The 26,728-nt window shown below is 46.9% G+C and overlaps 1 protein-coding gene across 1 annotated transcript in view; it reads right to left on the minus strand.

The window, feature by feature from the left end:
• Nucleotides 1-1,234: 1,234 nt before the first annotated feature.
• LOC309345767 (digestive cysteine proteinase 1-like) overlaps nt 1,235-26,728 on the minus strand; it is a 31,384-nt gene continuing 5,890 nt past the window's right edge. Inside the window, exons 2-11 of the mRNA XM_081869138.1 lie at nt 24,684-24,743; nt 17,547-17,639; nt 15,154-15,326; nt 12,075-12,318; nt 9,655-9,850; nt 7,513-7,706; nt 6,531-6,622; nt 5,055-5,216; nt 4,164-4,353; nt 1,235-2,624 (exon numbers count right to left, since the gene is read on the minus strand). Of these exons, the coding sequence (XP_081725264.1) occupies nt 2,437-2,624; nt 4,164-4,353; nt 5,055-5,216; nt 6,531-6,622; nt 7,513-7,706; nt 9,655-9,850; nt 12,075-12,318; nt 15,154-15,326; nt 17,547-17,639; nt 24,684-24,743 (1,592 nt within the window). The 3' untranslated portion in view covers nt 1,235-2,436. The remainder of the gene's footprint in view (nt 2,625-4,163; nt 4,354-5,054; nt 5,217-6,530; nt 6,623-7,512; nt 7,707-9,654; nt 9,851-12,074; nt 12,319-15,153; nt 15,327-17,546; nt 17,640-24,683; nt 24,744-26,728) is intronic.

The following is a 26,728-nucleotide window of genomic DNA, read 5'->3' on the forward strand; positions in this document are numbered from 1 at the left end:
CAATGGGTTTGTGGTTGGGGGGAGAGGTCGGAATACTGCCATAAAGGGGTTCAATCCCCACTCAGTCATAAAACTCACTGTATGATCTTGGGCCAGTCACTGCCACTCAACCTAACCTACCTCACAAGGTTGTTGTGAGGATCAAAATGGAGAGCAGGGAAGACATGCCACCTTGAACTCCTTTGAGGAAGTGTGGTCTATGAAAAGTGTTACATAGGATTTCATAGCCCCCACCTCATGAATTACAGTCCTCTGAGGGTGTTGAGAGATCCCTAAAACCTGACACCCTCACAGAACTAATCTTTCTCAGGGCTAGCTATAGGGCGAGAGTAGCTCTTAAAGCCAGATTAGGCCTTTGCTGCCCTGCCGAAACCACCGAAATGGCTCCAGGCAGGGACGGCTAATGAAGGCCTGTGGCTGGAGTAAGCATTTGCCACCAAAATTATGCGCGCCTTTGATCATGGCAACACTTTCCACGCAGTTATTCCCAGCACTAATAACTGGTGTGTCGAGTGGCCAGCTTAACGCTTAATAAACTCCACCAGCACAGAATCCCTTTTAATAACCATGCTCTATGACATAATTGTGTGCATGAGGCCTAGGGGCAATGTGCCATCATGGCATTATTTTGTCTGAGCAGGCAAGTATATACATACACCTGAGTTCCCTTTTCCTCATGTTTAAAGCACTATCCGTCATAACTTTTCCCCAAAGCATCCCGGGAACTGTAGCCTGTGAAGGGTGCTATTAGGAGGCCCCTATTCCCCTCACAGAGCTACAATTCCCAGAATTCCCTAGGAAGACGAACTGTTAAACCACTGTTTAAATTGGTATGAAACTGCTTTGACTGTACAGTGCAGACAGGGGCTTCTGTGTTTTGGTCCCTGGCTTTTCATGCTGTCAGGCTGCAGAGCAGAGCAGGAGTTTTTCCATTGTTTCTCCTGAGAGATCAGCTGCCATGAGAAGAACTGTAACCTTAAGAGCTGGCACCTGCACTTGCTGTTTTTCTCGCTCCCTCCCTATCCCTTTTTCTTTGGGTGTCACGTATTTCAGACTATAAACCTGAGGGAATAAGGATCTCCCACAACTCCTCAAGCTAGAGGAGATGTAAGCTCCAGTTTCAGGAAGCGAAACTCCAACCTCCCCCCCTTTATTCACTGGCTTGGTCTTCCTGATGTTGCTTCAAAGCTGTGTCAAGTGCATTGTGAGAAGTAATAAGACAGACAAGGACACATGGTATGTACATATTTTTAATTGGCTCACTTGGGAAGAGCCATAGCAACTGATGCAGAAGAGGAGGGAACACCTGAGAATGGAGCTTTGACAAAGCCATAGTTGATCTCCCATCCTTCTACAACTGCTGTATATCGCCTTTCATGTAAAAAGAATCCTGCACTCCAGGAAGTGGGGATGAGGAGCTGCTGAGCTCCAGGTGGTATTGGGACTACAACTCCCATCAGCTCCAGCAAGCATGGTGGCTGCTCAGGGATGATGGGAGTTGTAGTCTAGCAACATCTGGAAGGGCACATGTTCCACCTCCCTGACCTAAGGCCCACAAGGACATAGCTCCTTGGCTTGTGCATGGCCTTAAGGAATTCCCCACCCACTTGCAAATTTCCAGGCCTGGCACCGTAATACATTGTGCTGCGGTTTGTACAGTGGTTTTTGTAAAAGCTTTGGAAACAGAGGTTCATGGTGAGGGGACAGCAAACAAAGAAAACGGCTTCTATAATTCTTATTACAGTCGTACCTTGAATCCCGAAAGCCTTGCAAGTCAAACATTTTGGCTCCTGAACACCACAAACACAGAAGTGACTATTTTCAGAACCCAAATGTCCAACGGGGCTTCCAATTGGCTGCAGGAGCTTTCTGCAGCCAATCAGAAGCTGCGCTTTGGTTTCCGAATGTTTTGGAAGTTGAACAGACTTCCGGAATGGATTCCATTCGACTTCCAAGGTATGACTGTAGTGGGTTTAAGGAATTGGAGGCATGAAGGATAAGAAGAGACTGGGTGATGAAGGGCCTGTTCAAGCAAGCACAAGGAGGATTAGGACTCTCAAAAATATTGGAAAAAGGTGCAGAAGTTATTTTTGTTCCAACAGGGCGATCCCTATAAGACGACTGGACTTTGTGGTTTTATTTATCCAGGGTAGTATTTAGACCCTGCTTCTCAGGGTGGGGAAAAGCCTTCATGAAATAGCTTCCAATATAGTTGAGATTAGGCTTTTTTTTAAAACAACAAAAATACAACAACAAAAACCCCAAAACTCTTCCAGCCCTGTGGCTAAAGATTTCAGCACACAAAAACAAATATGTTAGGGATGTTTAGGAATTTTGGGCCTATGTGGGGTGGTGGTCCTGATTGAGAGCAAAATATATATTTGGACAGTATCAGCTCTGAGATTCCCTGAAGGAGCTTCCCAAGGCAAGGTCGGGTTATGCCATGATCGGGAATGTGGCATCAGTGGCAACTCCACAGTTGTTGTCTTTCATAGACATGAGGATGTAGCCATCATTTCCCCAGTAGGTGGACCAGGAGTTCTTCACAAGCCAGTAGAGTTCGCCTTGGAGGACACCGTAACCTACAGCTAGGACCGCATGATCCAGCTGGCCTCGTTTGTTTCCTAAAAATGGATTAAAAATAAAATAAAAGAATCAAGCTTTGTAACAAGTGGGATAATGGAAAAGAGCACAGGAGCATGGCTGCCACCCAAATGTACTGCTGAAGATTGAGAGTTCAGTTCCTCATGTGCAATGGCCTCCTGCAGAAAAGGGAGATCATTTTCCTCTCACCATATTAGAACTCAGGATTACAGACCCTAAGAGTGGGACCAGGAAGAGAGAAAGCTACTTACTGGGTTACCTTGAGTGACCCATTTGCATTCTTCCTCATCCCAAATACCATTTGCAAAATGGGATTGTGATAATGACCTGCCTCCTAGGTTGGGTCGGGACGATGAATGAGATATGCAAAGGTCTTGGCAGTGCTTGCCAAAAGGCGTAATTATAACCAGCTGATGATTTGCAGTAACAACCATTGCGCACACTTTCTGTAAGCGATGATTATCATCAGCCAGGCTGCCATGTGACACCATCCTCTACCTCAGAGGTAAAGAGGCTATTGACTTGCCAACACTGCTAGACTACAACGTCAGTCACCCTCAACCACTGGCCCTGTTGGCTGCAGCTGATGTGCATTGCTGGACCTCAACTCCCCTTTGAAAGCAGCAGGGTGCAGAACTTTCCCACAAGTAGATCTCTTAGTGAGTGGGTAGGCACCCGAAACTTTTAGATCTATGTGGGTGGTGCTCCAGCTTGCCACAGCAATCAAGAGGACAGGAGATCCCTGCCAAGGCCTATCTAGTTTAGCATCCTGTTTTCAAAGTGACCATCCAGATAGCCACGGCCTCGCTCTGATTTGCATAGGGCTGATGTCTGTGCAGATAGCACAGAGGATGTTGCAGTGGAAATCAGCATCTATGTATTTATTTACTGCCTTGCATTTCTTCCATTATAGAACCCAAGATGTCTTACGTGCGGTACCCAGGTGACCACCCATATCCAAGCACTGACCAGACCTAGACCTGGGACATTTGTTTCAGTAGCCTCACATGCCTTCAGACCATAACCTGGGGAGGTATTAGCTTCCAATTTCACCATACTAAGCATGGAGGAGTTTACCGTATCGCAAATAGCCATGTGGGATGATGTGCAGGTTATGCCAAGTGCTCTTGAGATGCATCGCAGGAAGTGCAACTTTATTTACAGCGGGTAGTGGGGATCCTTGAGCCCAGGGGACAAATGCAGCCCTCTGGGCCTCTCTTTTTGGCTCGGGGGGGGGGCTCCCCCTAGGCCACAGCCTACCCCACACCAAGCCACACTCCTCACCAGCTCTGCTCCACTTCCTCCTTGAGGGTGTAACTTTGACAAGGACTCGTTTGCCAGGATGGAGAGGTGTAGTTCAGGTGGGAATATAGCCTACTGCATAAGGGTAGGATTCACACCCATTGCTCTACCCTGTTTTGCCTCTGGCTTTGTTCACCCCTAGCCTACAGCCCCTGGAAGATTACCCACAAGCAAAAGAAAATGTGGCCCGCAGGCTAGAAGAGATTCCCCGCCCTAATTTACAGTTTTCTGCCACAATCTCATAGGCTGGAACTCACCACACTTGGGCTCGTAGTAGACACCGTTGGAATAGAAGGAAAAGCTTCGGTGGGAGGCGTCGATGCTGACAGACACGGGGCCATGCTTGTAGATGGCAGCTTTCAGAGCAGTACGGTTCCCGGAGGTGACATTGACGTAGCCTTTGAGTTTGCCTACAAGCTGAGTGTCGTTGCTATGGCAGTAGCCATTCTGAAAGAGAGAAGAATCACCCAGGTGGGGATGAAACCCCAAAAGAAAACCCCAAGATTTCACTCATCGTTTCATTAACTACCATTGTTGTCCAGGAGTTTCTAAAAGCTTTCTGAAGACATTTCTTTCTCCGTGTGCAGTCTGGAGTCTTCACTGATCTGCCCCTCTAGTCTGGGCTAGATCAGTTTAGCTGGAGGGCTGGGGACACTGCTGCTGGGCAACCAGTTCACAGCACATTGTGCAAACCACAGTCTTCTATGCCCATGCATATCTCCGCCTTACCTCATTTGCCTGCCACCCTATGCACAGTCAAGACTGGCATACATATGATGTACATAGTGATACTGCACATAAAAATGCTATCGTGCTCAAGAAACACATTTGTGTGGAGTGCTGGAGTTTCCACCTCCTGGCGAAGTCTTCAGATGCCAGTGTGCCTGCCGGACACATGCTCTCCAATGCACAGCATCAGTATAGATGCCCACCCCTCTTTCACATGAACGTGCAGCCAAGGATGGAGTCAGTGGGCATAATCTCACCCTGTGAGATTGGCAGACTTTCCTTCTCAAGATTCTTGGATATTCACATTCAAAGCACTATGACGCCACTTGAAACAGTCACAGCTTCCACCAAAGAATCCTGGGAGCTGTTGTGTAATAAATGGCTTATTAGTAAACTAATTCTGGTTTGACTTCTCTCACCTGGCCTTTGTATGGGCCGTAGGACTCTGTGCTGGCAATGCCGCCGTGCTTCAGGACCCACTCGAACGCCTGAAACTCCTCGCCACCGTCACAGGCATAGTTCCCAAAGCCCCAAGAGCAGTCAATGAGGATTTGCTGAGACAGAGGGATGAGCTGCCCAGTCTGGGGAAACAGGAGAGAAGCAAAATGTCAGTCTTGGTTGAGAGGAAACTGTTACAGTGGTACCTTGGATTTTCGGACGTAATCTATTCTGGAAGACCGTTCAAGTTCCGAAACGTCCAAAAACTGAGGCACAAAGGGCAGTCTGCAAATTTAACAGAGAAAATTGAGAATACACTCAGTGGAAGCCACTCGACTTCTGAGGCACGTTAAAAAACGGAAGTGTTTATGGCATTCAAGTTCTGAAATGTTTGTCAATAGAGACGTTCAAAACCAGGTACCACTGTACCTGCTTAGCCACGCAGTGCTAAACTGTAAATGTCAGGATAGCACACATGGAACATTCCCTTTAGAAAAGAAGCATTAATAGCATATTTTACTGCTGAAGCAAAGTTACATTCATAATGTGGAAAATAGGGCCGTTTCTTTGCTGAAGCTGAGCAGCTTTGTCACTGGCCTGTATCTGGATTGGAGACCACTAACCTGGGGTGTTGGAAAATTCCAAAGGAATTTGACCCATGTTCAGAATGAAAATCAATCCAGAAAAAATTATTGGCATTCACTGTTGGTGCTTTCAGTCCACAAATGATTATGCATCAATTAAGCTTCCTCCCCCCCCCCACCGCCAAAAAGACCCCTTGCATTGTGTTTCCTTAGCAGTGAAAAAAACAGAGTGGAAGAATGAAATGACAGTGTAATTTATATAGCCAACTTTGCAATTTTGCCACAGTGGACAGTGAGGTGAAGTTGTGGTGAAAGATGAACTGCGGCGGAATGGAAGCAGAGCTGCATGCAATAGCTACAATGTGGAATGGAAAATGATGCCTTTTTGTATCCCTGCTCTGTGCTCCCCCTACTGAATAGAAGTAGGAAATTAAATGTACTAAATGAAATATTAAAACAGACGTTGCCACTGCTTACCAGGAGGGAGGTGGTGGGGAGCTCAGTGCAGTGTAAGTGCACCAGCAGAATCACAGCATTATTTCCATCAGCATGCCTGTGCACCGCACCAACCTCCCCATCATGTCTCCTGGTAAGCAGAAATGACACACCTGCTGGGTAGCTCTCCCTGTGGAACGTCCTCCCTTCAGATGTCAAGGAGATGAAGAACTACACAACTTTTAGGAGACATCTGAAGGCAGCCCTGTATCGGGAAGTTTTTAGCCACCCAGAGTGGCTGGGGAAAATAATAGAATAAATACTTTTCTCAGGAATGTGAACAGCTTGGACCTGTGTAGCATCCATTCGCTGAGTTCCCCAACACCTTCCAAATTAGTTGAAAAGAAATTCCCTGGTAAGACATAGGCGACCTCTTACCTTGAGGAAGAGAGCCCCTTCGAGGGCTCCAGTGCTGGAGAAACTCCAGCAGGAGCCACACACAGCTTGGTCCTTAACTGGAGTCACTGCACCTGGAAGGGACAAGCAGAAAAGAGTTGAGATCCACCTGCACAACCATTTCTGTTGCCATCAAACTACTGCAACATCACTCCTTTTGGATGTGGAGCAGCAGAGGTGTGTAACTTCAAGGATGCGCCATTCGAGAGTTAATTCTGTTTTCATTTTTAATTAAAACCAACTGGGGGACAGGGAGGGGCCACATTTGAGTGGAGCAGTAGTGCTGGGGAAATTTCTGCTTGCCCCATGCCTAGAAAGTACAGATCAAAGAGGTTTCCCACTTGTCCATTCATTCTAGGCATGAGTTGGAATGGTTCTGCCTTTGCGCTGTCTCCCAGGAAAACCCACTCTTTGATGCTAAATCGGAGCAAACATCAGTCCAAAGAAAACCCTACTGAGGTTTGCTCCAATTCAGCATTACAGAGCAGGTTTTCCTGGGAGAAAGCAAAAAGTGTGGATGAGCCCTTAGGGCAAACAGAGGAATACCTGTATGTATATTGGAATATCTGCATTTGGCTGGGAGTGGACTAATGCCCTTTTCTCCAAGTACCACTGCTCCAGTCGAGTTTCAGAGTCTCCACAGCTGCTTTTCAGGCAAAAATAAAAAACATCAGGAGATTCTATTGCTCTCCTCTGCATTTCCCAAGGCTTAGGACCACAATTGCTTACAACAATTGGCGCCTATAGCTCAGAGATATAGCATCCGCCTTGCATGCAGACAGTCCCAGGTTCAGTCCCCAGCATCTCCAGGTAGGGCTGGGAGAGAGGCCAGCCTGAAATCCTAAAAAGCTGCTGCCAGTCAGTGTAGACAGTATTGAACTTGATGGACCAATGGCACAACTCAGTATAATCCCCTTCTTATTTGTTCCTTGCCTACACAGGATTGCCTTCCAACACCACTCACCGTAAAGCCGCCAGTCCAAGCTCTCTGGCAGGATTAGGCCCACGTACATCTCCTCAGGGAAAGGCAGCCCATTGTTTGGCGCTGTGGTCTTGAGCTTGCCTCTCATCACAGCTATCTCATCCTGGGTGAGGTCCGCCAAGTGGTTCAGCGCCAGCTTGTAGGAGAGGTTGGCCCGGTTCTTGGAATGGACAAACCTGGGGGGGGGCGGGGCAGAAAGAATGGGAAAGCTGGAGGAGAAAGGGCTGGGCTGGGCAGGGGGCGGCTCAGGCTTGTTGTCGTCCTCCCCTAACCCTCTTGGGGTTAAAGGTTCCTTGAACACTAACACACGGTTCTTGGAAGTACAGGGATAAAGCCAAAGTAGAAATTTGGTATGGCCAAATTCGCCTCACAGAGCTATAGTTCTCAGAGTGGTTTAACAGTCAGTCCCTCTTCCCAGGGAATTCTGGGAATTGCAGCCCCACGAGGGGAACAGGGGTCTCCTAACAAATCTCAGCAACATATTACCCTTCCAAGGATTCTTTGGGGGAAGCTCATGACTCTTTAAAGTGGCATAGCACTGTTTTCAACGTCCAGGGCACATATCAAGTCTTTTACAATGTTCCAGGCTTTCGACAGCAGATGAGAATTTTTTTAGTGTGGTGTTTTCATACTTGGTTTAGGCTGCTTTTTATTCTGCTGTTTTCATCAACACAGTTTCAGTACGTTTCTGTTACAATGATGTGCTTTGTCCCCGGTTGTAAATCGTCCTGATAAACTGGCACCGAAGGGAAGTATATAAATGTATTAAACAAAAGCTGCTTCAGAGCACAGTGCCAAAGCCTAGGTCAAAATGCAGGGAAGCAACTGAGCAGAGGGGCCCCAGCCTCGAGGAAGAGCCCCAAATGATCTGGGTCTTGATTTCAGCAAAGCTTAAGCCCCAAAACATGTGTTAAGTGGCAGGGCTCAGCACAGGCTGGGATACTGGGATTTAAAATGAATTTTATTATATTGAACAGATTTAAAAACAACAAGGTAGCCTCAGACAAGCGTAGCTACAGTCACCTCAATATTATCATCAAAAAGCCAAGTGTGCCTCCATGCATATGCAAGAGTACACACTTCCCCTTGAGGAACGGCTGTTGCTCATTGGTAGAAAATCTGCTTTGTGTGCAGAAGGTCCCAGGTCCAATTGTCAGTGTCTTCAGGTAAGGGTGAAAATATTCTCTGCCTGAAACCCCAGAGAGCTGCTGACAGTCAGTGCTGACAATACTCAGTTAGATGGACCAATGGTCTGACTCAGCTCAAGGAAGTTTCCCATGTTCCTATTGGCTCTCTAACCCACTGGTCTTCAACTGGCAAGTCAGCAACCACTGCTGCCAGTCAGTGTTGACAGCAATGGTGTGAGCACTGGTGTGACTTGGTATAGAGCATCTCCCTATGTTCCTTCCCCTCACCTCCAGGAACCAGAGCCAGATCTAAATATATTGGCGCAAGATTTCAGATCCCATGCTTTGACTCTGACAGCACAGCCACCACCTGTTTCATAATTACTCCTTTTTATAATATACTCCATCAGTAAAGGTGAGATGGGATGACAGCGCTTCTCCATTAGCTCTGCTTGAAAAGCCACCAATATCTAGCTCCTCCTCTTCAAATATTTCAGTCCTAGGTAAGGTAAGGGGACCTCTGAACATTAGGTCCAGTCGTGGCCGACTCTGGGGTTGTGGTGCTCATCTCACTTTATTGGCCAAGGGAGCCGGTGTACAGCTTCCGGGTCATGTGGCCAGCATGACTAAGCCGCTTCTGGCGAACCAGAGCAGCACACGGAAACGCCATTTACCTTCCTGCAGGAGCGGTACCTATTTATCTACTTGCACTTTGACGTGCTTTCGAACTGCCGACCTTCTGATTGGCAAGCCCTAGGCTCTGTGGTTTAACCCACAGCGCCACCCCCGTCCCTCTATCCTAGGTAGTCATTATCAAAATAATGCAACTACCTCCTAAGATTGCTTCCCCCCTCTCCTCTCCCAGCCCCTTTTCCCTTTTGTGCTGTGCCTTTTAGATTGTAAACCTGAGGTCAGGGACTATCTTCTTGTGGCTCCCAGAGCCCTTTTTTTTGGCTGAAGGACAGGATGAAAAAAAAATTCAAATACAACCAATGACCTCATGTTGTGGGTGAAGGTGTGCTTCCTGTGTTCCATCTCCCGTTCATCGTCGTAGGTCTTTCCAAACCGTTTTCTGTATTGGTGGAACACTTGATGGGCTCGGTCCTCTTCTCCCCCCACAAAATCTGCCATGGGGTTTGCCATGATGTGATGCTCTGAGGAGTCGCCGGGCAGTTCATCGCATAGTTTTGTTTCTAGGGAGAAAACAACCCATGCAGATTTATTTATTTATTTCCTAATAAGTATACACTGCTTGATTGTAAAGAAATAAATAAAATCCTCAAAGCAGAATACACAAAGAGAATACAATGATAAAATTATAAAGAGTTAAAAACAACTATTTAGAACATTCAAAAAATAAAATAAGCAGGGATTTCAACTAAAGCATCCATGGCAGGTGGCCACCCAGCCTGTGCTGAAAAACCTCCATTGAAGGGGAGTCCACAACCCCACAAGGAAGACTGTTCCACTGCTGAACAGCTCTTACTGTCAGAAAGATGTTCCTGGTGTTTAGTAAGAACCTCCCTTCTTGTAACCTGAAGCCACTGGCTTCCTACCCTCCAGATCAGGAGAAAAAAAGCTTGCTCCATCTTCCATGTGATAGCCCTTGAGATATTTGAAGATGGCCATTGTTATCTCCCCTCAATCTCCTCTGTTCTAGGCTAAACATACCCAACTCCCTCAGCCATTCCACATAAGGCTTGGTTTCCAGACCCTTGATCATCTTGGTTGCCCTCCTCTGCACACGTTCCAACTTGTCAATGTCCTTCTTAAATTGTGGCGCTCAAACAGATCAATCAGTTATTGTCCCATCTATTCTCCTAACAGACAAGCACGTAGAAGGTCTGACTATGGAGAGGCCGATTTAGCTGACACATGGAAACAGAGGTCCAGTTGAGGAACGTCAAGCCTGGGGACTGATTGGAGCTCCTGGAGCTTTTCTGATTGTTCCTCGGGACTCTGCCCAGGCCATGCCCCCAGGCCAAACCCTTCACTGGCCCTGCTTATACCTCTTGTTATACCTCTTGCTTGCCTGGATTGGGAGTGGTGTGTGTCTGGCCACATCTACCACTTGTTATGCAGCCCCAGGAAGCCAGCCCACATGAGAACGGGGCCCTCAGGTTGACAAAGGTATCCCACTCTTGCATTAAAACCAAGGGTAGCCAATGTGGTGACTTCTAATCGTCTCTGGACTCCCAGTCCCATCAGCATGGCCAGCGGTCAGTGTGAGTTGTAGTCCAACAGCATCCCAAACACACGACATTGGCTCCTGCAGCACCAACCATAGTTTAAGATGAACTATGGTTTCCTGTGAATGAGCAGTGAGCTGCTGCACAGTAAAAGTTCCCACGATGCTCCTCCTGCACAGCAACCTGATTGAGCCAGAATCTGGCTTGTTGTGTTATACAAACCCAGGTGCATGGTTTGTTTTCCCCCAAATAAACCACATGTGGTAAGCCATAAACACACCTTGGCTCCCACTTGTGGTTTGTCTGGAGAGAAACGAACCAGCCCAAATTTGAATGATGCAACGGGCCATATTCTGGCTTGTCTCATCAGCAGGAGCAGTGGCAGGATGGGGGTTTAAAACTACGCTTTTAATGTGTTCTGCAAAACCAGCTCAGAATATTCCAACTGGACCAGGAAGGTTCAGCAAAGAAATAAGCTCAACACGAAGGTGAAGAAATCACAGTAGTTTACGCTTTTCAGGGAAGAATAGGGTGGGTGTCTGCTAGGGAGGATATGGGACAGAATATCTTGTCTTAAGGACTAGATACACACACACACACACCACAACGTTCTGCCAGATCTTGTGCTACAGAACTATTTCATACTTTGTTGCCCTTGTGTTTGTTGTGGTTTGGTTCGCATTCCACAAAGTGCTCCAACCAGTTAGATCACATCCGCACCGTACAATTAAAGAACACATTTAGAACATGTTTAAAGCACATGACTTTCTCCAAAGAATCCCGGGAGCTATAGTTTGCTAAGAGTGCTTGGAACAGCAGCTCTGTGAGGGGTGCACTTTGTGGAATGCCAACCAAGCCAGAGAAAACACAAGAGAGAAGCTGCAAAGCAGAAATGAACAGGGAACCTGCAGCCCTCCATGTGCCATTTGACTACAACTCCCACCTTCCCTGACAATTGGGCCATGCTGGCTGGGGCTGATGGGAGATGGAGTCCAACAACAGGCAAAGAGCCCCGGGATTCCTCACCCCTGCAGTGCAGAGGCTAACATGTCAAACTCAGGCAGAAGATCCATTGCAAAGATGTGGACCTGCTTGAGGGCACACGTGGACTAGCCCGCCTTACAAAGTTGTTGAGCAAGATCAACCCAGATAAGTTGTTTTGCCGCTGTGAGCGAGATCACCCTGAGCTACTTGGAGGAAGGGTGCGGAAGGATAATCTCGTACTCACCATTCGGCTTCAGGTCGAAGACGGAAGCTGGGAAGCTGTTGGAGAAGTCGGTGTAATCTATTTCATACTTGTCGTAGTGGGACCCCAGCAAAGTGTTGAAACCCTTCATCTCGTAGTGCACAGGCGACACACCGCAGCTGCTGTTGGTGACCCACATGGTGTAGATATTCTTCTTCTTGCCCCCGTAAGAGATGTTCTGCCACACGGTGCAGTATTTGCCTTTGTAGTATTCTTCCCTTATGGGCTGGGGAGGAGCAATGGAAAGGGCAGGCATGAAAAGGGCTGTAATCCAATGCGAGTCCTACCAATTCATAAACTTAAGTTAGCCCTATCCATCAATTCCAATGGGTCTACTCTGAGTGGGACACACACGGCAAACAACCCATTGACTTTAATGGGGATTATTCTTTTTCGTATGTCCACTCGGAGCAGAACATAGCTGGATGCAACCCGAGGTCATCATTCTGGTCTATCTAGCTCTCTTATGTCTCCTCCAAAGGTGACCAATATGGTGCCCTCCATATATTGTTGGACTACAATTCTCATTGGGACCACCAGCTCTGGCCTGGGATGACAGGAGTTATAGTCCCAAAAGCTAGTTTGGTTCCCCCTGCTCTAGTCTCCCATAGCCTCCAAATAAATAGCCTACCAATTAAGCTGGACAGGTTGCCAGCGTCCACTGTGTAATACTGGAGTTCACTTGCAAGCTGCATCTATTGAATGATGCTTGCTTGCTTGCTTGCTTGCAGCATTTTTACCCCACTTTTCAGCCAAAAAAGGCCCCCAGAGTGGCTTGGGGCCAGATGGTTGCAGTAGCCAGGCAACAGCAGGAGGGCATCACATGGACTCCTCTTGGTGTAGAGCAAGCATAGGCAAACCCGGCCCTCCAGATGTTTTGGGACTACAACTCCCATCATCCCTGACTACTGGTCCTGTTGGCTAGGGATGATGGGAGATGTAGTCCCAAAACATCTGGAGGGCCGAGTTCGCCTATGCCTGGCCTAGAGCTCCCCATCTCCCTCCCTGTTTTTTAAGTCTTCCAACTAAAGCAAAGTCACACATGCACACACACGGACGCACAGACACAAACACACACACACTGACTTCACTATTCAGGGCAGCAGCTTGGCAAAAGTCAAGTTACAGCTTGTCATCAAACACATCTTCCTTGCAACGAGTGCCACTTTTAACAGCCACCATGGAACAACTTTTCACGATTATCAAGGAACTGCATCTGGGCGAAGCCTATTTTGCATTCGTCCTGGAAGCTTGGCACATGCCAGAGCAGCTTATGGCAAGTGGCTGAATCACTGAGCCAAGCTTCCTGAGGACCTGCCACCCTCTTTCGACAGGAGCAGCTCTCTTGAGCCCTGTCAGAAAGGGAAGGGGCTCAAATGTCAAGTGACATCTGAAGCTGGCGGGTCTCCCTGCAAGCACAGTAGCCTCTGAAGCAGATGTAGACAGGTAGGCTACAAGAGGCTGATGAACTGGGGAGGAGCTACAGCTCAGTGGCAGAGCACCTGCCTTGCATGCAGAAGGTCCTGGGTTCAATCCCTGGCATCTCCACTTAATAAGGAATCAAGTGGCAAATTTTTGAATGGGCCAAAGGACAAGGAGTCCGATGCTGATATAAGGCAGAGTACATAGCAGAAACTACTAGGTTTGAATCCCAGGCAGGCCTGGGAAGGTCCCCCTCCTAGAACCCTGGGGAGCCGTGGCCAGTTGGTGTAGGCAATACTGATCCGGATTAACCTTGGGTCTAAAAAGGCAGCTTCCTATGCACCTAATTCCTACGCCGTGGGAGACTGGGCTTGGAAGAGACTTTGAGGAAAGGACCATAGCTCTGTGGCAGAGCTCTATCAAAGCCTCTCCTAATCTAGCACCCTCCTTAACACTTTGGACTACAAGTCTCAGCTGCTTGCAACTAGCCCTATGATCTCCACGTATGTTGCACCTTCCAATGTGTGCTGGAAAGAAGAGCGCTTCCTGCTGCAAGGCCTACGTCCACCTGGCCTAGGGGGCGAGGCTCACACTCGCCCTGAAAACAGCTAAAAGACTCCTAAAAAGCTCAACAACTTTCACCAAGAAGAATATGGCAACCCTAGTTTTACAATGTTTTAAACGGTTCTAATTTTGCTTCCTCTGTTTTGTTTTTGTCTGGTGGGGGTTGGGGTTGGTTAAATGTTTAGTTGGGGTTGGTGGTTATTTTAATTTGGGTGTAACTATAAACTGTTATTATTGGTTTCTATTGATTTATTGGTTTGTTTGTTGCCTGTATAGGATATGTTTGATGTCTTGTTGTGTTTTTATATATGCTGTAAGCCGCACAGAGTGGCTGCGGAAACCCAGTCAGATGAGTGGGATATAAATAAAATAATTATTATTAATGTTATTACCAATGAGCAACCTGAAAGGTATGTCGTGTTTATTGACAGGCAACTAAGGCTAAGCACCCAGCAGGCAAAGGTGACAGAATCAGTCCATAGCAGGTGTCCCAGATCCAAGTGGGGAAGGGTCTTAGCTCAGACTGCTTTGCCTGCCAAAGGACCCAGGTTCAATCCTCAGCATCTCTGAGGTTGAAATCCTGGAGATCCACTGCCAATCAGTGCAGACAAAGGTAAAGGTAAAGGACCCCTGGATGGTTGAGTCCAGTCAAAGACGATTATAGGGTGTGGAGCTCATCTTGTTTCAGGTCGAGGGAGCCGGCGTTTGTCCACAGACAGCTTTTCAGGTCATGTGGCCAGCATGACAAAACTGCTTCTGGTGCAACGGGACACTGTGACAAGTGCCAGAGCGCATGGAAACGCTGTTTACCTTCCCTTCGCAGTGGTACTTATTTATCTACTTGAACTGGTGTGCTTTCGAACTGCTAGTTGGCAGGAGCTGGGACTGAGCAACGGGAGCTCATACCACTGCACGGATTCGAACTGCCGACCTTCCGATCGGCAAGCCCAAGAGGCTCAGTGCTTTAGTGCAGACAATACCAAGCAGGGTCGACCACAAGGGGAGGATATATTATAAGGCCACCTGCTCTTCAGTTCAGCCCTAAACATTTGACTGCTGAGTTCTGCTTGCTCACCTTGAAGCCTTTAAAGCTGGGAAAGACGCCTTGCGGTTTCACAGGTCCATCTTTGGTGCCGTTCAGCTGGAAGCACTTCTCGGCATTCACGACGTCCTCCGTGGTTTGCGGGGTGAGCTTAAACATGGTGCCGTAGGGCTTCGTGCTCCCAAGCTGCAAGGTCACCACTTGGCCTGCAGCAGAAGCAAGGGGAGAAACCGGCAACAGCCATAAAGGAGAGGAAAGACAAGTAGGCAGTAAAAGCTCATCCTTGTGCAGGCAGATGGCCCCTGTAGACATGTGCTAATAATCAGAGATTTAGCAAGCAAGCCCACCCCGCTCACCAAAGTACACAGGCCAGAAAGGGGCAGGGGAGGGGTTGGAAGGCACTAAAGGGGTGGGGGTGTCTGACAGTGCCAAGGTCCCACATGCATTTTAACCCTGTCTTTCTACTGTGGTTGAAAGCCCTCTTTTATTGTTGCTCCACACACACATTTTAAAGCAGACTGCCCTGAAAGAATCATGGGAACTGCAGTTTACCCTTCACAAAGCAATGATTCCCAGCACCCTTAGCAAACTACAGCTCCCAGGATTCTTTTTTGGAGGGGGGGGGGACAGATGCTTTAAATGTATGGTGTATACACAGCCTGTGTTGCTTTTTATTGTTGCAAATCTCTTTGAAGGTTCTTGAAAGAGCCAATAAGAAGATCAGGAATGTTTTAGGAATGAGTCAAAATATTTGGAAGCGCAAGCATGTGGCGTGGGCCAATCTGAATGAGGAAGATCACAGGAGTATCCTGTGCTCACAATTCAGTACGAGTTGTACAGGCTACAGCTGCCCACTGACTGCATGCTAATTTTTTTTTTTTTAGCTTAGCTTTCAATCAAATCAAATGTAAATAAATTCAGAAATGTAAATTAAAGCAAACGTGAATGCATTTGCAGAATGCCAAGAAGCAAATAAGAGGTCTGAGGTCCTGAAGGAAGCAGGAGAGCTTACACTTTAAATAAACATGACCAACTCACTCAAATGAACGACTCTCTTTAATAATAGTAAATAAATTTAATTCAACAGCAAGCAAGCAAAGATTATCTTCGGCTGCAGACACACCTTTTAAATCTCCCCCCCCCCCCATTAACAACTAAATGTTGAGGTGAGCATTCCAACTATTTAATTAATTTAAGGCTTGCAGCCTCAGCATAACCAAAGGCCACTAGGAGAGTGGGAAGATCATTTCCAGTTTAACAACACTGGAGGCTGCTGCTTAAATTCAAAAGGTATCCCTTAAAACAGGGATGGAGACTTTGTGAGCCTCCCCACCCTGCTCTAAGATCGGGGACTTAGAAGGGAAGTGGGGAGGGACTTCAAAAGGAATGGAGAGGAGACTTGCAAAAACCCTTTTGAGAATCTCCCCCCCTCCACTATAAATCCTGGATCTCATTTAGATCTTGCTCCGATCTTTAATCTCTGTGCATTAGCTGCCAGCGATTCTTCAGCCGTGATTCTTGCATCACGGGGAGCTGGGCTAGGTGGCCTTTGGTATCACTTCCGACGCTAAAATCCTGTGATCAAATCCTGCTGCCTACGCTGTGTGGCCCTGTTTATTGTTGGGAGCAGGACTGTGCGGCCAGTGCAGGATTGAACCCTGTTCACTCACTCGTCAGCATGCAACACCAGTGACAATGGTGAAGGACAGGTGGGTTGTGGTTTGGGGAAAATGTCTTCGGGGCAAGACTGACCTGCAGGCCGGAATTTCCCATTCCTGGTGTAGACATCACTGAGCCAAATGGACCAGTGGTCTGACTTGGTGTAAGGGAGTTTCCTATGCATATTGCTACTGTCGTTAAAGAGCTAGAAGGGGGGCCTCCATCGAAGCATCAGCTCCAGGTTTTGCAGGGTCCTTGGACAAGATGCCCCTCACCCCCCATGGCCTCCCTCCTTCCTTGAGTCTACTTCCTCCTCCCTGCCACAATATCAGGCTGCTGCTGCCCTTCCTCCTTATGACTGCTACCAGTTGCTTGCTAGCCAGGCAGAGGGCCAATGAGCCAGCAGGCAGTAGCAGCTGAGAAGGTTGCCTTGGTGAAGAGGATGAGCAGGTCCAGTGCACTCCTTGCTGCGGGGGGGGGGGGGCTTGGCTGACACCCAACCATGTTGTCCCTACTCCATCATCTCATCTTGTTTGGTCTGGGATATCTGCTGGGAACTTTCTCCTCCGCTGCAGAAACCCACTTCTGCCTTGTATTATTACTGCATTTACATCCTACCTTTCCTGCAAGGTGCTCAAGGTGACATCTGCAGCGCCTCCTCTTCTCCATTTCCATCGTATTATTTGGGAACATGAGGTCTCCCATACCAGACCCAAGAGCATTTGGCATCTCCTTCCCACCCCACTGCCCTCTCTACGGCTTCTTACCGTCATAGTACTCGATGCGACTCTTGTTCCCAGTAAGGTTGTACCAGGCTTCAAAGGGCTCTTCGATTTCGGCATAAGGGAGGTTGATGACTCCTACAGGACACAATGAGAGTTTCCAGGTGAGGGACTCAGAGGAAGGACTTTTTGGCTGCCTGCATATAAAGTAACCTCACATGATTACGCTCACATCCACAGGGTATGCTTCAATGTCTCCGTAGTTGTTGCTGTGACAGAGATGGATTTATAGTGGGCAACCAGATCAATGTTCTATGTACCGGTAGCTTGGGATTTTCCCCCTGTATCTGCGGAAGCTCCCCTGATTTTCAAGGGGTCTAAAACACACAGGGAACCTTTGAAAACTTCCTAGGTAAAGGTAAAGGGACCCCTGACCGTTAGGTCCAGTCGTGACCGACTCTGGGGTTGCGGCGCTCATCTCGCTTTATTGGCCAAGGGAGCCGGCGTACAGCTTCTGGGTCATGTGGCCAGCATGACTAAGCCGCTTCTGGCGAACCAGAGCAACGCACGGAAACACCATTTACCTTCCCACCGGAGTGGTACCTATTTATCTACTTGCACTTTGACGTGCTTTCGAACTGCTAGGTGGGCAGGAGCAGGGACCGAGCAACAGGAGCTCACCCCGTCGTGGGGATTCAAACCGCCGACCTTCTGATCGGCAAGTCCTAGGCTCTGAGGTTTAACCAACAGCGCCACCCTAGCTTGCCTCATAATATTGTATTTGCAACTGTTATTCGCTCATTGGGTTGTACGCAATGCTAAAGATATGCAAAGTAGACCCATTGAAATTAATGAACATGAATAAGTTAGGCCTGTTGACTATGTTAGGTCTACTTCAGGGAACTGCTCAGAGTGAAACTTAAAGCTGGATACAACCAGTAATGTATGTGTCTGAAGTGGCTAATTTCCCAAAGGAAAATGGGGCACAGGGGGGAAAATTCCACTGTGGAAAATTGTCTGACTCTTATCTAGTTTTGCCCATGTTGTTAAATGGAGGACACACCTGAATGGAAGACTGAAGTTGTTAAGGTGGGGGGGGGGATACTGTAAAGTGCCAAACGTCACCATGAATGCACTGGTTCCAATTCTCTCTCATTGTGAAAGCAGTGCGACTCTCATTTCATTGGAAAGATTGCTCAGAGTGCCTGAAATCTTAATGTTTGTGGAATGCATTTAATTTGTCATTTTTGTGGGCTGAAACAGACAAGGCCTGCTGAAGGCCTGTCTAGCTGAATCACTCTGACAACCTTAGGGATGGCAAAAATCCTTAACACCACCCCCAGCCCTCTCCATGTGGCCCTCAGAACTCTTCCCAGGCCTCACCTCTCACTGCCCCCCACTTTACACCCTTAAGTGCTTTTTCCTTCCTGGCTGCAATGATCATGGCACTGACACAGTGGGGAATGCTGCTTCCCCCCCCCCCCAACAAAAATCCTGGCTACACCCCTACTCAGAGGCTGCTGATTTGTTACCAGGTCAAATGCAAGGAGTTTGTGTTATTAGTATAGAAAGCTCTCAATAACTTAGGATCATTGGCTGCCTTAACCTACTTAAATGATTCAGTCGGCAGAACTGGAACTTTTACAAGTGCAATATATAGTAACGTTTATGTCACACTTGAAAGAAAGTGATCCCTCAGTGTGGCAGCACTTACAGTTTAGAACCCCCAGCCCATTTATTTTAGGCAGGAGCCTTTGATTTTCTGTTTTCAGCCCCTGCAAAAAAACTTTGTTGGGCGAGCTAACCCAGACATGAAATGTTCATGTGTAGTTTTATTATGTATATTTGTTTTAGCACTGCTTATTTTATTTATATTTTAACTGCATGCTGATTTTTTAAATGTTTGGTATTTTTCAATAAATAATTTACAGGTAATATTTTATATTATTATTTTATATTAGAGGTTTTTGTCAACTGAGCACTATATAAATCTTGCTAAATTAAATATGGAAATAAAATGAACATGTGAAGAAGGAATTACCGGTATGCTCTGAAAAGGAGCAGAGGATGGCTGGGTGTGGGTGTGTGGGTGTGTGGGTGTGTGTGTGGGTGTGTGAGTGAATGAGTCACCCAGTAGTGCTCACTGGGGCTGATGGGAACTGTAGTCCAAAACATCCAGAGGGCACCAGGTTGAGCAAACATTTGCCCAAGGGCTTTGTCAGCGCTGAGATTTTAAAAGGCATTTCGAAAGGTTTAAACTCTATTGTTCTTCCGAGGTGCAAATTCAAATGGAAGTTGAGAAATCAATGCAAAGTTTTGCTTAACACAGTTTCTGCAAGTCACGGCAATAAACAACTTGTTTGCCAACTTGAAATTCACAAGAAGGTAAAGATTTGTCTCGCTGGATTTGAGACAGACTGTGCATCGCTTTAAATCACACTGGCCAACTCACAGCATCTCTTCCCCATGTTTCCCAGTGTCCTTTTGTTCAAGCAGACAGGTGAGATGCCAGTTTTGTTGGGCTCAGTATTTCTGTGCACTTGGGTCACCTACAACGTGGAGCCAAAGTGGGGAGGCCCAAGTGCAGCCCCAACCCTCTGCATGCCAGCTTTAACTAGAAGTTGATGGGAGACATTTCAGGGACGCAAATGCATTTCAAAGACAATGAATATTTTGGCCCTGGACTAAGGTCCAGTATTCTGTTTCCAGCAGCAGACAATCAGATAGATGCTGCTAAACTCATAAGCGGGGCATGAAGACAACAACCTTCCACACCTTTGTGTCCAGCATCTGGCATACAGGAAATGTTGCTGAGATATACAAAGCCTTTTTTTTACGGTGTGATGATGTTCTTGGGAAATATTATTTTGCAGTTCCTCTTTTTGCACAGCACAACATTTGTCGTGATGAAACAGCTGCTTCTCCAGCAACATGGGTGGGATTGATCTGCCTGGAGACAGGCTTAAGAAAGGACACAGTGGGAAGCCTGCGGTTCTCCTGCTAGTTGACTACAACTCCCATGATCCCTGGACCACTGTCTGTGCTGGCTGGGATTGATGGGGGTCAGAGTCCAACAACATCTGGAGGGCCACAGGTTTCTCATCCCTCCATCATACTCACACCCTGGATAAATTAATATTGACTTTCCACAACCCCAGATGCTGAGGCTGATGGGAGATGGAGTCCCAAACATCCGGAGGGCATCAGGTTGGGAAAGTCTGGATTAATCTGATGAAATGCCACACTTTACTTCAGTTCCCCTATTACTAGACCCAGGTTAAAATATCCACTTAACCCACTGAAAAACTTTATACTATCATCATTCTTTGGCTAGCACTGGGTTCCTCAAACTTGGGTCTCCAGCTGTTTTTGGACTACAATTCCCATCATCCCTGACCACTGGTTCTGCTAGCTGGAGTTTGGGAAACCTTGGCTAGCATGAACAAGACCAAACGGTGTTAGATCTGTGCTCTTCAGTCTTGGGTCCCCTGATGTGGTTTGACTACAACTCCCTTCATCCAGCTTAGCCAATGGTCAAGGATGATGGGAATCGTAGTCCAACCACACCTGGGTAGGAACCCAAAACTGAAGAACACGACATTAGATATTTCCGAAATGATTGCAGGAGGGGGCGGGAATGGCAGCTTGCCTACTGTTCCTATCAAAAGAATTATATTGGGCAAAATAAGGACACACCTTGGCACAACCCAGTCATTGTACTTCTGCCTGAAGCTGCCAAGAAGAATTGTAGCTGAGTTTCCACACTTCCACGGGAGAGTCACAGAGTTGTTCTTTTTGTGTGTGTACATCCTGCTATGCCCCATCTATGCCAACCTGGTGTCCTCCAGGTGTTTCGGACTACAATTTCCACCATGGACTGTGGGGAGCTGCATTCCAAAACATTACTGGGTGTGGCATGGGTGGGGAAGGTACAATTCACCTAAGCCATGTATTTTTTTCATGAAAAGCACAATTGTGCAATGACTTCCACAGCTTGCAAAAGGAAAAAGATCTTGGGAAGCATTTGGGGACATATCTGTGTATCGGCCGGTAGGTAGAATTACATACAGCTGCCGCCAATTTGGCAATCAGAAAGGCACTGTAGGCTTTTCAGTGTCACTGCTCAAATATTTTAATGGTTGTTAAATAGCAGCCAATGAAGTGTTTCTAGAACAAATTAAAATATAGATTTAAAAAACAAGGCAATAAATGACACCCACTGGAAACAGGAAACTTAACAACGAAAGTGTGCTAGTGACACATTCCGCTGTCGGATACATCTCTGCCTAAGGCAGAACAATTCTTCTTCCTTGGTTTTCATTGTGGACTCGATGCCATTAATGCATGCAAGTTTTGCACATCAACATCAACATGACGTCCCATACTGTATTTCCCTTCCATTTAATCCACATTTACCATTTTCATGTATTATTATTATTACTACTTCTTATCTGGTTCTCTTTGCTTTGTAGAACAAGCGGTGATCTATCTATCTGTTATTTTCTAAACTAGCCTTCTCCAACTGGGTGTCCGCCAGATGTTTTGGACTACAACTCCCATCATCCCTGACATCCTTAGTCATGCTGGCTAGGGCTGATGGGAGCAGGACTCTAAAGAGTTCTGAAGGGCACAAGGTTTGGGGAATGCAGTTTCCACTTTCCGGCAGAGGTTCTCCAGGGTTTCAGAGAGGGGGCATTCCTAGCCCTTCCTGGAAATGTCGTGGATCTTCTACACGCAAAGCAGATGGTCTACCACTGAGCTACCTTAAGCAAAAATCGGCTACATACTGCCCAACTAATATGTGAAAAATGTTGTGTCTAGCATGGCTGTCAGCTACAAACATAAGCATTCTTATGTGTGTCCCTGGAACAATTAAAGGAAAGGTAAAGGGACCCCTGACCATTAGGTCCAGTCAAGGATGACTCTGGGGTTGCGGCGCTCATCTCGCTTTACTAGCTGAGGGAGCCGGCATACAGCTTCCGGGTCATGTGGCCAGCATGACTAAGCAGCTTCTGGCGAACCAGAGCAGCGCACGGAAACGCCGTTTACCTTCCCACCGGAGCGGTACCTATTTATCTACTTGCACTTTGACATGCTTTCGAACTGCTAGGTTGGCAGGAGCAGGGACCGAGCAACGGGAGCTCACCCCATCATGGGGATTCAAACCACCGACCTTCTGATCAGCAAGTCCTAGGCTCTGTGGTTTAACCCACAGCGCCACCCGCGTCCCTTCCCTGGAACAGTTAGGAAGAGCTATTTCACCAGATTCCCAGGAGAAGTGACTAACACATTCAAGCACAATCCTTTTAATTTTGCTGAATCTAATCACAGTTTTGCATTAGAGCTGCCTGTCAGGTTTCATCACCAGCTAAATTATATTCCTGGAAGGAGAGCTTAATAATGGGAGACCTACTTGCCTCAGAGTATCTCAGGAAGCTTTGCACATACTTGTTCAGGTTATACAGGAAGGGGCTAAATTGAGGCAGGAGGAAAGAGGAAAGATTGGATTCCACAGAAATCCCCACCCTTATCATTTGGCTCAGGAGAAGATGCAGATTACCCTCTAGGTTTAGCTTCCCACCGAGTCAGCAATGGTGCAAACATGCGTTTCCGGGACACTCACTGGGATATGCTAACTAGAAGCTCTTAATGCAAGCAGGTTAAAATGTGTAGCAAGATGAAAGAAACATTAATGAGATGGCAGCATTGGGCATAAGGCATTCCAAAAAAGCGGAGCATCATGGTTTACCTGGTAGTAGTGACCCCTCTGCTAAAGTTTACCTAATGCTGCAATTTCTAACATTAGTGACTCCTCCCAACTGTCTCTGACTGCATAATGAGCAATAAATAACTAGTTTGTTTACTTCAGGAATGGGGAACCTGTGGTCCTCCAGATGTTGTTGGACTACAACTTTCATCATAGCTAGTCATTTGCCACACTGGCTGGGGCAGACGGGAGCTGCAGCCCAACAACAGATTCCTCAACCTTGGTTACTTCATGCTTCCTGAGCAGGACCAGAAGGCTTTGTGCACTGCCGCTCTTGCAAGCAAAGAATGATGGGCAATTCGTGGGTCCTTCGATTTTAATGCAGAAACATGTCCAAAACTAGGGTGTCTATGAACAGGCTGTTTCCAACCTAGAGATTTCCCATAGCTCGGAACTCTTAGGAAGCCCCACATATTATTTTCCAGTGTGGTCCCTATACAGTGGTACCTCAGGTTACATACACTTCAGGTTACAGACTCCACTAACCCAGAAATAGTGCTTCAGGTTAAGAACTTTGCTTCAGGATGAGAACAGAAATCGTGCTCCAGCGGTGTGGCAGCAGCAGGAGGCCCCATTAGCTAAAGTGCTGCTTCAGGTTAAAAACAGTTTCAGGTTAAGTACGGACCTCTGGAACAAATTAAGTACTTAACCTGAGGTACCACTGTATTCCAAAATGGAGGCTGGCAATAATAAAGGATCCACTAATTCTCAGCTAAACTTAGGATACTTTGCACAATTCCAGATGCAACTTCTACTGCTCATGAAGGGACACCTACACCCGCTGCACAACCACAGCCATAAGAGACACAAGCGTGGTTCAAGATGGATTCAGTGTCTCTACCTGCACATTTTGGGAGAAAGGTCATAGCTTATGTATACAGAAGGTCCCGGGTTCAATCCCCAACAACTCCAAGAAGGGCTTGGGGAGGCCCCTCTCTGAAGCTCTGGAGAGCTGCTGCCAGCCAGTGCAGTCATTGGTCTGACTTGGTTTCCTATGTTCCTACATCAACTAGTTTTCTGCACAGGAACAATGGCCATCCACTGAAGGAAAAAGTGACACCAGAAAGCAGCTTAGGAGCTTGACTAGGGCACAGCCTGACTCCCTCCTTTGGCAATCTTCACAGAACTCTAGCCCAATGGTTGCCATTAATTTGATTTGAATTAATTTTATAATGAAATGATTTTAGAATGTTGTATTATTTTATTGTTGTTAGCCGCCCTGAGCCCGGCTTCGGCTGGGGCAGGCGGGATATAAATAAAATTTTTTTTATTTTTTTTATTATTATTGGCTAGACATATAGCAAAGTTGCCCAAACCAGACATTTTGGTCAAAAGCAGGAAGAACCAGTCCACTGCATGCGCACACATGTGTTTGTGCCACCTGCCTCTGAAAAGCCATACCGAGTGACGCTTACCTTTGACGTGGTACAGGTCTCCAAAATCAGGGGTTATCCTTGAATGAGCGCACCCATTTCCTGAAATAAGAAAAAAAAATGGTAGCATTGAATGCCTCACAATGGTGATGTAGAAGCGATTGAACAAAGGATGCCCATTGTAGAGAAAATGTCCCTGAACTGAGCTACAAAAACCAGAAAGCCCTTGTTTGAATTTTGTCTCTGTCAGGAACTTACCAAGTGGCTTTTACCCTCTCAGTTATCCTCACTTCCCACATCTGCAATATGGGGATAATATTACCCATGCCAATTTACTGTTTGGGGCTTTTGTGAGGATTACAGCTAAAGAATGTGTGTGAAACACATTAAACATTTGAACGTGCTATACAAATGTTAAGTCTTAATATTTTCAGTTGGCACTGGACATTTCATGGACTGACAGATATTCACAAGCCAACCAATGACAGCTTTACAGCATGAATTGCTGGGGGAGTTCTCCGAAGGGTAATTTGGCTGCTCTTAAGTAATTTTTTTAGGACACACACCTCTTCATTCTGCTCGTACTTAGAAGACTGTGTTTCTACTCTCCAGCCCCAGACACTGTCACCAGCTCTGCTCCTGCAACTGCTTCAGAGGAGGGACTGATCTTTATCAAGGGCAAGGCAGCCAGCCCCACTACTGACATCAGTTGTAACTTTTGGAGCTAGAGCTTTCTTTCTTCTTCTCCTCCCTCTTCCTCCTTTTTCCTTGTGTGTCATTTAGTTTTAGATTATGAACTGGAGGTCAGAGACCATCTTAGAGTTGATCTTTGTAAGCCTCTCCAATATAATTTTTGACTAAAGAGTATAAATGCTGTAGAATCAATCAATCAATCAGTGTCGACTTTTGGATGAAAGGATTTGCAAGAATACAGTTTTTAAGATTGCGATTTGATTAGGTAAAGGTAAAGGTACCCCCGACCATTAGGTCCAGTCATGGCTGACTCTGGGGTTGCGGTGCTCATCTCGCTTTATTGGCCGAGGGAGCTGGCATACCACTTCTGGGTCATGTGGCCAGCATGACTAAGCCGCTTCTGGCAAACCAGAGCAGCGCACGGAACCGCAGTTTACCTTCCCACCGGAGCGGTACCTATTTATCTACTTGCACTTTGAAGTGCTTTCGAACTGCTAGGTTGGCAGGAGCAGGGACCAAGCAACAGGAGCTCACCCCGTTGTGGGGATTCAAACCGCCGACCTTCTGATCGGCAAGTCCTAGGCTCTGTGGTTTAACCCACAGTGCCACCCGCATCCCATTGCGATTTGATTAAAATGCAGCAAATAGAAATGGTTGTTTGGATGACAGAAGAGGAAATGGGAGAGTTTCAGGTGCTACATTGGAAAGCACCACAGAAGCAGGATTAAAAATTGCGCAAGTGCAAAAATAGGGGACCAAACCCAAAATATATATCTGATAAGCTTGTCTTAAAGAGATGCTTTAACAGCAGTGCCAAGGAACACCTATGATTCCTAACCTTATAACGCTTGTCCCTGTCATTAAGCAACTTTCAGTTTGAAATGACTATTAAACAACGCGTAAACCAAAGCCGACACACCCTGAGAATGGGGCCCGCCTCTTCCTTGATGTCAGCATTTCCCGCAAAGGGGGCAAGCTCCTAATTTGCAGATGCAAGAAAGGTTGTGTGACATGGCAGCATACGAACCTCCCACTGTGAAGGACAGCAAGCCTTGCTACATTCTATTCCCCTTGTATTTTACTATGTAATTCTTACTATTAAACTTGAATTTAAAAGATAAATCAGTTTTGTCACATCTGTGCAAAGCTGACATGGAACAAGCAGCCCCAGTTGCTACTGGCTCCCGGCTAGGGTTGGAGCATTTGGGCAAGCAGGTTGCATGAAGCAGCCTCTAATTTGGAAGCAGGAAAGCTTCAGGAGGAGACATGCCTTGCTGCTCTCCAAGTTCATCCATGTCAGCATTTTTCCTGAAGATGCCAAAATCCAACTGCCTTCCATAGTGGGGAAGGGCTATAGCTCATTGGTAGGGCATCTGCCTTGCATGCAAAAGGTC

Source organism: Podarcis erhardii (genome assembly GCF_964252035.2).
Source record: "Podarcis erhardii genome assembly, chromosome: 7".
Taxonomy (NCBI): Eukaryota; Metazoa; Chordata; class Lepidosauria; order Squamata; family Lacertidae; genus Podarcis; species Podarcis erhardii.